Source organism: Dermacentor albipictus, chromosome 2, assembly GCF_038994185.2.
Source record: "Dermacentor albipictus isolate Rhodes 1998 colony chromosome 2, USDA_Dalb.pri_finalv2, whole genome shotgun sequence".
Classification (NCBI taxonomy): Eukaryota; Metazoa; Arthropoda; class Arachnida; order Ixodida; family Ixodidae; genus Dermacentor; species Dermacentor albipictus.
In genome coordinates, this window is record NC_091822.1 from 207740190 (window position 1) to 207755204 (window position 15015).

Consider the following 15015-nt stretch of genomic DNA (forward strand, 5'->3'; position numbering starts at 1 on the left):
ATGTCGGGTCAACTTGGGTCACAGGTATATGACATTGCATTTGTGCATTGCATTTGTAAACATGTTTCACGCTAACTTTTGTTATTGGGTATGTGCCACTACTTATGTCCTGCCCTTCAATGAACTGCATTCTCCCCAACATGGATCACTGGGTGTGTGAAACTAGGCATGGTTCCGTAAACCTTTTTGACGGCAACTTGGGTCACCGGTTGTGTGCCACCCTTCAACGATGACATATTAAAATGTTTTAAGGCATGGGCGGAGTCGAACACGTGTCATAAATATTCACACAATCTTGTCTGTATATGTATTTACACACATGCCATGCAGGGGGACTGTAGGGCAAGAAAGCATCCCGGCGGCATACACGTCTTATACTGAGCTGGTGGGCGAGTTGGTTATGTATGATTACAATGAAAGTGCCAAAATAAAACAACGGACGAAGGAAGGAGACACGAGACAACCACGTAGGTGCTATATACGTCTTATACATGGCACGTTTAGGCAGTTGCAATATGTTGTGTCGAAACGTTGCTTCATTGCTAATCACAGTAACGTCGACATTTATCGTGAGGTGGGTTCTGTTAGATTTTTCGTGTGGGAGTAATGTGCAAGATCAGCCAGCATAGTCACAGCTACCTGTGTCCTGCAAATTTCTTTATGGTAGTATTGCAGTGTGTTAACTCTGCACTTTTGCCCCAGGCATCGCGCCTGAACCGAGCTATGTGGACAGCTGCCAGCTTGCTCCAGTGCCCTACAGAGGTGAGGCCCTTCTCCATTGCTCTGTGGTATGCAAAACCATGTTTGCATAACTCAACGGTTACCCTGCCTTTGTGTGTGCTCAGGTGCCAGGTATCTTAATGTTGCCTGAGCTGTCAACACTTAAAAGACGCATGTGGCTCCTGTGTGATGCACACTGTGGCAACTGAGGTGTGTGCATAAGTAGCAACATTCATTGGTGGCTCTTTGCAGCAATGGGTAGTGTATTGTGTTGCCTACTTTACTAAAAGGGCTAATGCCCCTGTTTATCTTGCTTAACTCCATGATCATGGTATGAGGATTCCTCAAGCATGCAATGTAGCATTTAATACGACCAATTAAAAACCATGCTGGAGCAGGTTTCCTCATTGCATTCTCGAGTGGTGGTCAGGCATTGCTCACAGCTCGGTGCCGTTGTCACATGACCTCTGCTGCGATCCAACATGGATTGAGTGCAGTCAGCTTTGCTGGTCTGACCTCCTCTTTACTGGGCCATTAGTCTCTGTACTGCTGAGAAATTGAGGTTTCATGCCATAATTAGTATGTCTATACCTACAGCATCTGCTAAAATGGCCGTGATATGGTCATCCAACTATTGTCACTTGACAAGTACGCACCAAGCATAGGCGCTGACTGTACTTCTAGTACACTGTAGTGGCGTATTCTGTGGTTGTGGCTGGCTAGTGGGGGCCTGTGTCGTGACATCGTGCAAGCTAGGACTCGTGTCATGCCTAAGCTCGGAACAAAAATCGGGTGCTCAGCATAAAAGAAAAATTGGACATCATTCGTGCTATAGAACATGGCACAAGGTCAGCGCGGGCATGTGAAAGATTTACCATTGACTACGGTGTGGGGCATTTGGAATGTGGAGGAGGAGATGCTTGGAAGTGCTGCTGGGACTGCGAAAAGATGTTGACTGCGAGGCTCAACTTTTCGAGGCTTGACTTTTTGCCATCGTTGCCTCTTTACTACCAAAGTGTCGCCTAACGACAGCGATGACGACACGGAAAGCAACAGCACTGGCAATTTAGGCCCGACAGTGGAAGAAGTTGCATGTTACGTCAGCTTCGTGCGGGTGTTTGCTGAGAAGAGGGGTCTGGCAGAAAAGTTGCCTTGCAGCTTAAGGGAGTTTGAGGCCGCTGTCGTCGCTGCTAGTACATGGCAGCATCAAACGGAAATAGCACTTGTTTCACGTGAAATGAATAAATACTGCATGTGTTTTTGCCCTTTCATTGCACTCTCTCCAGTTCCATTTTTGACAGGTAAGTGGGCGATCTCACACTTCCAATTAAGCTGTACTACCGTTTAGTATGTACTTTTCCTGAGCTCCGGCCAACAACGGTTTAATGAGGCTTCATTGTACTGCTGATCGCACAAGAAATAGTTGCAGGGAGGGCATGCATATATATACAAAAGAAGCACAATCAAGTAATTTATGTAATGGATAACACTAAAACAATAGCAGAATTAATGCATGAAATTATTATCAGAGGCCTTTGCCCTGCAATGGGCGTAACCAGGCTGATGATGATGATGGTGATGATGATGATGATGATGATGATGATGATGATGATAAGCTTTGTCTGAGCAAAAAATAGAAATAACGGGAAATGCAATGACAGGATGCGCCATGATGCAATCAGATTATCCAACCAAAATCCCAAAACAGGTTTCTAAAAAAAATTGTTCGCAGAAGCTGCTCTGCATGTACATTCATTTCCACCATAGCTAATGTTACGCATCGCTTGTGTGGCAACTGTTCGCATGAGCACAACGCGCAGAGACATTCAAAATCGGGCATGTGAAGACTTTTGCAGACAGTGCCAAAGGGTCACGAGGCGTAATGCTCCTCTGCTTTAGAGAGGTGCTGACAAATCGGCGAGATATGACCGCTAAAGTCCTGAGTGCTGTGTGCGTGCGTAGGTGTACCAGCAGCATTTACTTTGGACACTCACCCCTTCCCGTCTGCTGTAGTGACAAGTTGCCGCCGGGTGCTTGCAGGTGCTTGCGTAGACGGTTGTGCCCATTTACGGTCTGATCTTGCAACTGCGTTCCTGATTGGACCAGACCGTGTCTCTTGTTCCGGACTGCTGTGTGAATCTCCGCATGCCTCCCATTGGTCAAGTTAATGCGACCACTCTTTTCGATGCTAGCACCAAGGAACCCTCAGTAACGGCCCTTACAGGCGGGTGATACTTTATCAAAGTGGCGGCACACATTGTCATGGCATCATTGTTTACATTGTCATGGCAACAGGAACAGCAGCTGCGTGGCACCTCCTCTCCATTTAGAGCTTCTTTTCCTTTTGTTTTTATTGTTGTACCGACTTGTCCGGCTCGCTACCCCCCCCCCCCTTTTTTCCCCGGGTTTTCTTTTTTTTGCTCTTGCCTGTGCCCGGTGCATTCCTATTTTTTTATGTGCGTGTGCTACGACACACTATAACTTTTTTTTTCTTTATTCAGACACACAAGGAATGCACGGCACGCCACGCGCTGTGTATGCTTTGTGTATCTGAACGAAAGTACACAAATCATGCCAATGCATCCTTAAAAGCATAAAGATGCATTGGCATAGTTTGTTCCAGACTCCAGTGCTGTGAAGACAGAACTCCAAATAGTATATAAAGAGGGAGCGTGCTGCACTGTAGATAAGAACTCTGCTTCTAGCTTTTATAGTTGTTGTTATGCACTACGTTGCTCTGTTGCTCGATGTTGGCTCGCCCGTAGCAATGTATTCAACCAGTTTGTTTTACATCTTCTTGTCTACCTGCTGTTCCCTCCTGGTTGGTCAACGAGGGGCAAGCTCCGAGCGAATGTTGTTGAAGTTGGCGGCTGCTTGAGGTTAGGAAGTTATTTAAAAATAATGCTTTAGTAATGGAAAGACTTAAGTTCATACCGTTCTCTAATTTTTTTTAAGGAAATACGAATATTTAAGCGGGTATAGTAGGGCAAATCGACCAAAAAACTGATTTTTTGATTTCATCAATAAAAAATAATACACACTGTGGGGAGCAAAACAGTGCAGCAGCGAGTGCGTAGGAGCGCTCTAAGCCATTTAAAAATGGCGCCAAAAAGCGCGCCGCCTGGTATTTAAACGTCATAGACGCGAGGGTTTGTTTACATGTTGTTTTCCGTCATTTTTTCAGTGTTTACGTAATTATGTTTGCTTCATGTTTACGTTTACGTAAACATGAAGAAAGGCTTTGGGGAAGACCCCAAGAAAGCCAGAAAGTTTCTGTACTCTGCTGGTGCATGTTGAACGGTTATAGTGAAGGTGCAAACATAAAAATGCGTTTTTCTCAAAATCACTTTTTTCAAAATTTTCAAAACTTGATGTACCTTTTCTGGAAAACTATACAGCCCATTACGCTGAAATTCTCCCAGAATATACTGACATCCCTTGCAAGTAATCTGAACCTAAATGTGTGAAAAAATCACTCAGGTATAACTAAAACAAAAGAAAAGATTATTAGAAAGACCCTCCATGGTACGAGATGTGTGACGGCAATATTTTTTTTCTTGTGACGTAAATGTAGCAAAGCATTTTTTAAAGGTTCCAGTTAAACCCACTATTATACAGAATTATTGTGCGAAATTTCACGGTCATGCTGTTTTTTGTTTCTGAGGAAAGGTACATTTTATTTTACATCATAGCTTAAAGTTTGGTTCTCAAATACACAAAAAATAAAAAAGGCCTGCAGTAAAAAATTGCGCCGATTAAGGCCAACACTATTGCTATTGAGCGTGCAGAATTTCACGCTAATATATAGAACAGTTGTTGAGATATAAAGCTGAAACCAAGATAGTTCATGCACCCTACCATACCCCCTTAAAGCAATTTTAGTTAAAGGTGTATTCATTAGGTGTTCGAGAGTGCTTATGGCGTGTTGACCTAGAAGAATTAGAAAAACTTAGTACTGATGTGTCAATGTTTGTCACCATGATTAAATTGAAACAAAAACTTCAGTCGTGCTAGTTTTGCCCTACTTTGCAGTGTTAATAAACCATCTTTTTTTAATAGTTTAATTGATGAATACATTAACTTGTATTTATTATAAATGAACCTTATTACTTTCCTTTGCAATCCCTCCATTCTTGCAATGAGTCCTTTTGTGTACAGAAACCCAACAATATTGACGCACTCCAGCACTTGTTGAACAAGCATATTGTAGGCCAGCAGATCTGTATTTGTGGGCGCGAGATGAAGGGATTTTCTCAGAAAGAAGTGTTGCTTTAGTGCTCAGCATGTACAGTAAAACCTCATTATAATGAAGTAAGGGGGGTCGACAATAATTACTTCGTCATAACCATTAGTTCGTTATCACCACTATCCATTTCTATCCACAATTAGCAAGCAAGAGAGGAGGTACTTGCCACCAAATCTCACAGCAGCCCGCCACACGAAAAAGAAAACGGTTGACGCCCATAAAAAAAAAAACAAGCGATAAAAAAACATCAAGAAATTGCCACATCTTGATTCGAATGATGGCTTTTTCAGCTGCAGCAGCTATTTCAAGTCCGTCCTCGCTGTCATCATGAGCGCCAAAGAAGCGGCGCAGCAGGTTTGCCATACTGAGAGCTTGTGCAGGCGTCGGCACTTCTTTTTCACCGATATTAGGCTCCAAACTGTTGTCAACACATTCGTCACTCACTGCGTGCACAATTTCCACCTTGTTAGCTCTTTCGTTGTCACCGCGCCAGCATCGGCATTGACGTACGTGCAGAAGGTGTCGCAGTCGCACAGAACACCGGCGTCAAGGAGAGCGTCCCACGACGCTAGGGTGTGGTTGCCTGTGGCACCCTCATTAGCGGCAGCACCAAGATCTTCGCTGTAACCGCCGCTGCTGATGCCAAATAAGGCATGCCGGAAGCAATTGGCGATCGTACTTGCCAGTACAGCCATCCAAGCATCCTGTAGCATCTCGGAACAAGTCGATCGTGGACTTGCGCTTCATGCTTATATTGAGCAGAATCCAGTGACAAACTTCCGCTAATCTTCATCTTATCACGAGTCTCCCAAGAAAAAAAAAAAAATGAAAAGGGAACGCATACACGGCAGCATCCTTCCTATGCTCACCTCTGTGAGCACCAAACGAGGGAGAAACAAGTGGCTGCCCTTTGAGTGATTAGTAATGAGATAGCGATCAGTTCTGCGAGTGCAAGAAGCTGAAACCGCCCACGAAACAAAACCCACACCCCCGCCCGCCCCTGCTGTTAGATACGGGACATGTTCCTGAGCTTCCTTCGAGTTCACCAGACCACATCGAATCGCGCCACAGCCAATTAACCCTTTCAGGCGCCACTTGCAATTATGCATAGAAAAAATTTTTTTTAATATATAAACATTCTTTTTGGGACCTAAGAAAGACAAAACCATCGAATTCTTGAAAGTTATCATAAAACTTTATTATTTGCGACATCGTACACAATTGTGTACACAGCGCCTCAGTGGTCAGAAAATTCACTTGTGGAATGCGAGGAAGCAGTTTCTCTCTTTCGTCAGGCACAGTGGCACGGCGCATTTTATGCAGAATATCTGGGCGCCTCCTGTGTACTTCTCGAGCTTGCACCTCATTCGCACCTTCTGGTCGCGGGATTCGGGCAAATGGTCAAAGGAGTCGTAGTGCGCGTCGGTGCAAGGAAGAGATATGCTTGCTTTTTTGCCCTATCTTTGGTTGTGGTGCTTAGATCTCTGCAAGAGAAGGCCTTCCATGCTTTTTCTCGGGTAATACCGACTAAATAATGCTTCGGCAACTTGCAAGCGAAAATTCATCAAATATAGGAGTTTAGCTCTAGGCAGCGTTTGATTGTCGCGGAGGTAGTCCAGCCAAGAATTGCAGATACCCAGGACCACAGAAGGAAAAAGCACCCTCAATGTCCACTTCTTCAGCTTGCGTTTCTCCTGCAGCAGCATCTTCCTCTTCTGTGAAGTTGGTGAACGCAGCTGCAACGCCGGCGTCGGTCGCTTCACACGTGAACTCATCTTCGTAACTTTCCCCGACGTCTGAAACGTTAATCAGCAATGAGCTCCAAAAGCCTTTCAGCTGACTTTTGGGTTTTCTTATGCTTGTTTGCATTGTAGAAAGAAGAACGACGAATGGCCAAAAAACCTGGAAAGAAAATTAAAGCAACTCTCAGCGTTCTTCATTTCTGCAGCGACCACGGCGCTTTGTACACAATCGTGTACACATGCGCGTGCAAGCGTTAGCGTTCGGTCACCTACCCAGAATGGATGAAATTATCACTCCTCGGTACTTCATATGATGCACAAGCGTGTCTAATTTTTTTCGCTTGGCACAATAAAAAAAAGCGGCTCTAAAAAAATAAGAACTTGACTCACCGCTCTTTGCTGCTCCGGCGTCCGCCATTTCTTGTTTTGATATGAACATCTTCACCGAAATGCATCAGATGGCGCCCAAAATGTACATAGTTGTCAGTTTAAAGTTTGGGAATGCGCTAAAGCCAACCTAATAAAAAATTGCGCGCCCTAAACGCGAAAAGAACACCAGACGTACAGTGTACACAATTGTGTACAAGGCGCCTTAAAGGGTTAAGGAGCGCTGAAGCACATCTACCCCTTTCCCGAGGTGCGGCATGTGCAAACGAGTTGGCGTCCTCCACCTCGTGCGCCACAGGTGGAGCTATTCTCTGCTTGACTCTTCCCGAAAGTGTAGTGGGAGCCTGGCACAGTTCCAGCTAACGTGGGTCCCAAGGCAAGACGGCTGTAATTCACCGTGAAGCCCTGGCAGCAATCTCCCCCATCCACCTTTGTGAAGGCAGTTGCAAGCCAGGAAGGCAATACCGCAGAGAGAAGTAAGCCCCCGGACAACTGGGGCCCAAGGAGCGACCCTCTGCGCCGGGTGTGACACAATCCAGGGTGTCTACCAACCGGGAAAACCGGGAAAACCTGGAATTCTCAGGGAATTTGAACAGTCTGGAAAAACTCAGGGAAAACTCAGGGAATTTGTGCTTCCATCAGGGAAAATTAGCTGTAACTTTATTGAAAGGGAACGAAAGTCGTGTTAATGCTGGCTCCAGTAACAGAGGAATCGCAACGAATCGTCCTTGACGCCGTGTCATCGGCACGATGTATTGCCAGAGTAGTTAACGACCGATTTTCTAGACGCCCGATTTTTGGGACATGTCCGATAATTTGCACGGTTTTGCGGCACCACCACGTACTCCATATAGTCAATGTATATCGCCCTGACTGCAGGTCTGAAATGGCATTAATCAAAGCCGCCACCGCCGCTATTTTGATTATCTCGCTGCCTCGAACCGGCACTCTCGCAGGCAGATCCGCTGGCAGCCGTAACCACCACCGCGGCAACGTTAGGCCTAGCTGCTTCTATGTTCGCTATTAAGCTTCTTGCCGTGCGGTGCTGTTTTGTTCATTGAAAGAATTCGCCGCTATCACCAATGGCACCGACTCCGCCTTTGTAATCCTCGCGATTGGCTTTGAAGCTCGCAGAGCACAGCGCGTTGCGTAATGCCAGTTTCCGAAAGTTAGCTTCGCCTCAGCACACTACTGTTAGGCGGTGAAGCATAACAAGCATGGGAAGGGGAGGAGGAGGAGGAAGTAAACTTTATTACTCTAGAAAGAGTAATTCAGCGGTCGTGCCGGATGTCTTGATCTTCTATTGGTTGATGAAGATCTCCGGCCTGCATGGTTGGCGCCCCTATTCCAGGGCACCACTGAGCGTGGCTGCTCGTCGGGCATGATCCACCAGCTTCCGTTGGAGGCTAGGGTCGCCGCTGGAGAGCATGCTTTCCCACTGCTCCGCACTCGGATTTTCTATTTTGTGGAATTCCTTATTTGTATTGCACTCCCATGTGATGTGATAAAGTGTGGGTATTGCACCACACCACGGGCATGTGTCCCTGTATTGACTTGGGAACATTTTGCAAAGTATATGTAAATTTGGGAAAGTTCCTGTCTGCAGCTTTCGCCAGTAAACTGCCTGTTGTTGAGTGAGTGTATTGTGGGGCGGGGGATATCTGATTCTCGTCCCTCTATGGTAATTTAGTATGTCAGAGTACGTTGGGATCACTGTCATGAAATCCTCAGGATCTCTATTTAGGTCCGCTCGGTTTGCATGCTCGTGAGCGATCCTATCAACCCTTTGGTTGCCCTCAATTTCAGTGTGCCCAGGTACCCAAAAGATAGTGTGTCTGATGCGTTTATTCTGTTGGCCAGCGCGGAGGAAGATTTGGAGCGCTTTTTGACCGATTCTGCCATTAATGTAGTTTCGGCATGCTTCCTTGGAGTCGGTTAGAATTATAAGGGATCTATTTGTGCGGTAGCCCTCCACAGCTGCTAGAGCAACAGCCATTTCCTCTCCCTCGGTTACCGTACAATCCCGTGCCGACGCGCAAGTGATTTCCCTATAGTCCGAGTCTATTACTGCCGCGGCAACTCTTTGTTGTGTTTCCCGTCGTTCTCGAGGATACACCGCGGCGTCCGTGTATACCGTGTTCGCTTTTGTTGCTAGGGGACAATTGTCACGGGACACAGTATGTGTGCCTTAATTACACATGCGTGCACCCCGTCTCCTGTCACAGTACAAGCCCTGATATGCCTAATAAGCATAATGGCAGGCCTTCAGAGCTTTTTCAGACGTGCCTGTGGTAATTTTAGCCCTTAAAGGCAGTTAAAGACATGCATTAATTTTTTTTTTCATTTCAGACTGCCCGTTTTTTTTTTTCAATTTTTTTTGCGGCCCCTCGGAAGTCCGAAAAATCAAATGTTGACTGTACAACTGACCAAGAGGATGCTTCAGATGATCCATGTGGTGAAAGCGTGGTAGAAGGAGGATGAGAAGAGAAAGGACCGACGCACTGAGGAATTAACGGGAAAGAAAGGGTGCCGCCGCCTTTTTGGAGGAGCTTGAGCAAAAAAACTAAGTGTTGGCTGACGCTGAGACACAGGTGTCCCTCATCCAAACCAAAATAAATTGTTTAAGCAGTGAAACCCAACACTGAGATGTTGTGTACGGGCTGAGAGTATGTCAGGACAGTTGAGGTTGACTTCCCAGCTGCTGAGAGAGAACCTTAGTTGTGACAAAGTTCAGGACCTCATACAGATAAGCTTGCTATCAGTTGATAGAAATAGCTGATATTAAAAAATATTTACTTATGTATGCATCTCCTTTTCATTCGTATTTGAAAATGTTCGACTCAGTTTGGATTGGGCTTTACCATTTCTTTCGCTGTGCATTTTAATAACACCTTCCTTCTGTTTTCTTTTTAAATAAATTGATATTACTCCTTACTATTCAAACTGGATTAAGTCATTTTTTTGTTTCATCATGCTTACTAGAGAGTGACAGCATCGGGCAACGTGGTGTCAGCCTGTCTTGACATAAAACAAAGTTCTGGCTCATTCAGGGAATTTCGCAAAGGTGCTCAGGGAAAACCTGGAAAACTCAGGGAATTTGGAAATGTCAACTTGGTAGACACCCTGCAATCGCACGGGCGCCTACCATTGGCCGAAAATGACGCCACCTGAGCAGGCTCACCGTTTGGCCGAACGTGTTGTGACTTCAAAACACCGAAAGGGTTAAAAGCCAGAGACCAGGAGCAGCAAGAGAGCATTCCTTCATTCATCTCTTTCGAGCTTCTTGCCACGGGCCGCAGCATCCGAGTTGCTGCCGGCCCGTAATGACTTTATGACTGTTAATTTCTTTGTACTCTCACTCTAAATAATGTGAATGAACCTCCAGTTTTTCAATTCAATGTCCTCCTCAATCTTGGCCAACTCCCGCACCCAACGCCAAGGGCCAATATCTGGGAGACAGCAATTGGGATTGTCCTCCACATCCAACAGTGCATGCGCCAATGCACGAGCGGTAGTATATCGATGCGCCAGAGCAACCTAGCTCTAAAACAAACCATGCTACGAAAACTGAGAAAGGAGGCACAAGAAAAAAATTGTCTGTATTCCCACACAGTTGCAGCACATGCCAGGAAAGCAAAAACTAGGAAATTGGCGTGCTTTTTAAACGGACAGACGACACCATAAATATACGGCATTGACCATTTTTTACTTGTTCGTAGCGCCGTATATTTAAGTCATTCACCGTGAAAGGGTTAAATATAGAACTGGGACTGAAGCACTGCCTTGGCACATTCCTGATGTAACAGGTGCTAGATTGGAAGCTTCGTTGTGAATACAGTCGACTCCCGATAATTAGAAGCCGTTTAATTGGAATTTTCGGTTAATTAGAAGTGAAGTGCTGGTCCCGTCAGTTTTGCATGTAATCCTATAGAAGAAATCGCTCGATAATTCGAAGTCCTCATCGCCGTTGAGCGCCTTTTGCGGGTAGCTCGTAGGCTAAGTTGTTCCACGGGTGATTCGGAATTGACTGTACCTAGACGCGCAGTTTATAGCCATGGCAAACCGTGGCTCTTATCGCACGCTTGACCTGGCAACGAAAGTTGAGGTCTTGAAGGAAGTTTAGAAGGGAGGTGCCGCCAAACAAGACATAGCGCGGAAGTACGGGATCAAGCCGAACACGCTCTCAAACTACATCAAGAACAAGCGCACAATAATTGATGCATTTGAGAACGACAAGTTCAAGACTTCTCGGAAGTGAATGCGCACCGGCGCTTACCCAACGTTGGAGAAGGCTCTGCTGGTTTGGATTAGGGAGGCCAGGAGCAACAAACTTCCTCTCAGCGGAGACATCGTTGCGATGAAAGCCCGAACGCTTGCAGCAATGTTGGGGATCGATGACTTCGTTTCGTGAGATGGATGGCTGACGCGCTTTAAAGATCGCCATGACCTGGTTTTCAAGAGCGTGTGTGGTGAAAAGGCGTCCGTTAACCAGGAAACGTGCGCCATGTGGAAGGACGGAAAGCTGCGTGAATATCTCGCCGAATACAGACCGGAAGACATCTTCAATGCAGATGAAGACTGCACTCTTCTATCGGCTCTACCAGAGAAGACCCTGACATTCAAGGACGACGACTGTGCTGGGGGCAAACGCAGCAAGGAGAGAGTGTCTGTGCTGATCGCGGCAAACATGACTGGCACGGAACGATGTCGGTTACTTGTGATCGGGAAAGCCGCGAAGCCGCGATGTTTTAAAGCCGTGAAGACGCTGCCTGTGGACTATGAGGCGAACAAAAAAGCGTGGATGACGGCCGAAATCTTCAAGAGCTGTATAAGCAAATTGGGCCGCAGGTTTGCTGCTTCGAACCGCAAGGTGTTGTTCCTTTTCGATCACTGCAGTGCTCACGTGAATGTGCCAGCCTTGAGTGCAATACGCCTCACATTTTTGCCTGCAAACACAACGGCTGTTTTGCAGCCAATGGACCAAGGCATCATCAAGAATGTTAAAGTCCTGTACAGGCGGCACCTCCTCGAGCGCATGATTTTGTGTATGGATAGCTCCACAAAGTACGAGGTGAACCTGCTTAGTGCCATCCACATGTTGGCGCAAGCATGGGATCGTGTGAAGCAAGAAACAATCGCAAACTGCTTCAGGGCTTGCGGTTTTGTGGCAGCTTCTTCGGAGGATGCCTTTGAAATTTCAGCGGAGGACGCGTCAACAAGCGAGCTTGACGGCACTGATTTTGGTGATGCTCTCGGGGACGTCAATTTTGAAGATTACGTCGCTGTAGACAAGGCGGTCGAAACGTGCGGTGCGCTGATGGATAGCGAAATTGTAGAGATTATTCGGCCCCAGGAAGCGATCCAGGAAAGCGATGATGACGTTATAGGCGAGCCGCAACCTAAGGCTGCCGATGTAGCTGCGAGCCTTGCTCTCGCGGAGCGCTTCTTTGCCGTTGAAGGTAACACAGAGGAAGCGTTCCGCCACATCTACAGCCTGCAGAACTTGGTTTCACCAGCGCGATTCGGCAAGAAGAAGCAAAGCAAGATGACCAACTATTTTTCTTAGAGAAAATACTCGATTTCTCCACAAATAAAGTGCTGTTTTTTGTGTTTTGTGCTTAATTGGAAGTTCGTTTAATTCGAAGTTTTTTGCGGTCCCCGTGAACTTCGTATTAACGGGAGTCGACTGTATACACGAATTGTGAGTGGCATAGGTCGGCACACTCACTCATGAGTGCACTCACTGCGCACGGACATAGTGGTATCGTGCAGCAACTGGGACTGAAGCACTGCTTTTGCGCACTCCTGATGTAACAGGTGCTAAATTGGAAGCTTCGTTGTGAATATACACGAATGTGAGCGGTATGGTCGGCACACTCATTCATGAGTGGACGCACTCACACTCACTCATTTCAAAGGCGTTCACTCACCGTGGGAGTGGAGGTAAAATTAGAGGTAGGAAAAGCTAATTGGCATTGGTGGCCTAACAGTAATACTTACAAAGGTAAATAGTGATTCTTAATTAGGCTACTAAATGATTTATAGCAGATTTTCCTTTCGTCTGACCCTGTCATTAACCTTGTCCAGCAAGGACTACTGTTGTGTTTAGACTTCCCTGTTTTTAATGCAGCTAGTGGCAAGCTAATAACAAATGAGCTCTTAAAATGGAGTAGTCGGTTCCTGTGTCCACTAAAGCGGTGACTGCGTGGCCGTCGAGAGCATGTTGAGGTGGGTGGTTCTTTATTTGTCTTTCGTTACAGTTAGGTCGTGGAATTGGATCAGAGCTGCGTCCCATGGTGCTGTTGTTGTTATGTCTCATCATCAGGTATTCTGTAGGTGCCATAGTCTTGGCTTCGAGGCTTCGTCTTGATGGCGGCATGTTGTGGCTACGTCGTTGAGTAGGATGTTGAAGTGTCATCGGCAGCAGCGGAGGATCTTTGGCATTTTGACGAACAGCAACCGCACCTCCATTTGTGGCTGCTTTTGGTTTTTCAGATATGGGCTTATGGACCGGCCAAGAGGTTGGTCGCCGCTGTGGCAACAGGTAGCGTCCTGGTGAAGGTGAACAGGGAGGACGTCACGGTCTCCACTGTGTTGCGGCGATGCAATTGACGATGTCACGTGGTCACTCGCCAAGCTGTGGATGCAGCACATTGAAGGCGAACCCTCGCAGTCACAAGTTGCGGCACAGGCCTCGGTGGTAGACATGATCGGCTTCTCCACAGTGATAGCAGAGCAGACGGTGGTCTGGAGCGTACCATACGTCTGCCTTCTTCGGGTAGTTGTGCTGGGCGAAGGGTGGGCGAGCTGGCAGCGATGGAAACGCAGCTGCGACATTACGGGACCCTGGTGCGGGCGCAGAGAGTACCTTGACGGTGGGGAACAGTGGCAAAGGTCATTGCTTGCAGCACGAGAAGTGGCGATTCGGGCTGCACTTCAGAAACCTCCAGTGACCGTCGAAGTTCCGTGCACTGTTAAGCAAAATTACACCCTTTGAGTCGTGTCTTGCCACACAACAATAATTGTTATCTGTCATGCTTGCGTTTCCTTTCTTGAAAACGCTACGCCTGCTACTTTCCTGTCGAGAATGCTCTGTCATGCTGACAATGTGCATGCCATTCATGACTTGGAAGCACCAGACTTGCAGCGTTAAAACAAGGAAATGCGGACAAAACATTTTACAATTATTGTTGTGTAGCAAGATACGACCCAAAGGGGTAATTTTTCTTGAGAGTGTCTCAGTGACCGAAGCCACCTGAGGCTATGACGAAGGTAACATCTTGTGCAGTTTTTTTTTGCACAATGGCCCTGATGGTCTCTTGCAGGTCATTAGAGCCCAGTGCTTGGATTTCCCACTGCAGCATGAGCACTTGGTGGTTATATTGCTTAGTGCACATTTCCAGAGTTTTCTCAATCGTCGTTGCCTCTGTCAAAAGCTCAACTATGGTATTCAATGGGTATCGGATCAATCTGGCAAAAAGTTCTTGCTTTACACATCAGGAAGCAGACTTTCTCCTCACACATTTCCGGGTCAGCATGGTGGAAAAGACGGGTCATTTCTTCCATGAAGATGGCAAGGGTCTCATTGGGCAGTTGCTGTTGGGTTTCCAGCAGAGCTTGTGCTGGCTCTTTGCGCATGACGCTTGTGAAGATCTCTTCGAAGTTGTGGTGAAACAGATCCCACGTTGTTAAGGTGGTTTCTCGATTCTCGAACCACGTCATGGCAGCATCTTCAAATGAGAAGACATGGTGCAGCTTGTCATTGCTGTTCCAGTTGTTAAATGTAGCAACGCTTTCATATGTCTCCAGCCATCTTTCTGGGTCCGCCAGTGTTGATCTGCGGAACATCGGTGGATCTGTGGGGGGCTGCAACATGATCGGTGTGGGATGCTGCAACACCATTGGTGTAGGCGGCACAGT

General features: G+C 46.7%; 1 protein-coding gene across 3 annotated transcripts in view; it reads left to right on the forward strand.

The window, feature by feature from the left end:
• Positions 1–15015, forward strand: part of Ada2a (Transcriptional adapter 2A) — a 189186-nt gene that overhangs the window by 41435 nt on the left and 132736 nt on the right. For 2 of the 3 annotated variants that reach the window (XM_070534632.1, XM_070534630.1), the window contains exon 4: positions 703–762. The exons of the other annotated variant lie outside the window; for it this stretch is intronic. In XM_070534632.1, coding sequence (XP_070390733.1) covers positions 703–762 — 60 coding nt within the window. The remainder of the gene's footprint in view (positions 1–702; positions 763–15015) is intronic. 3 annotated transcript variants of the gene reach the window in all.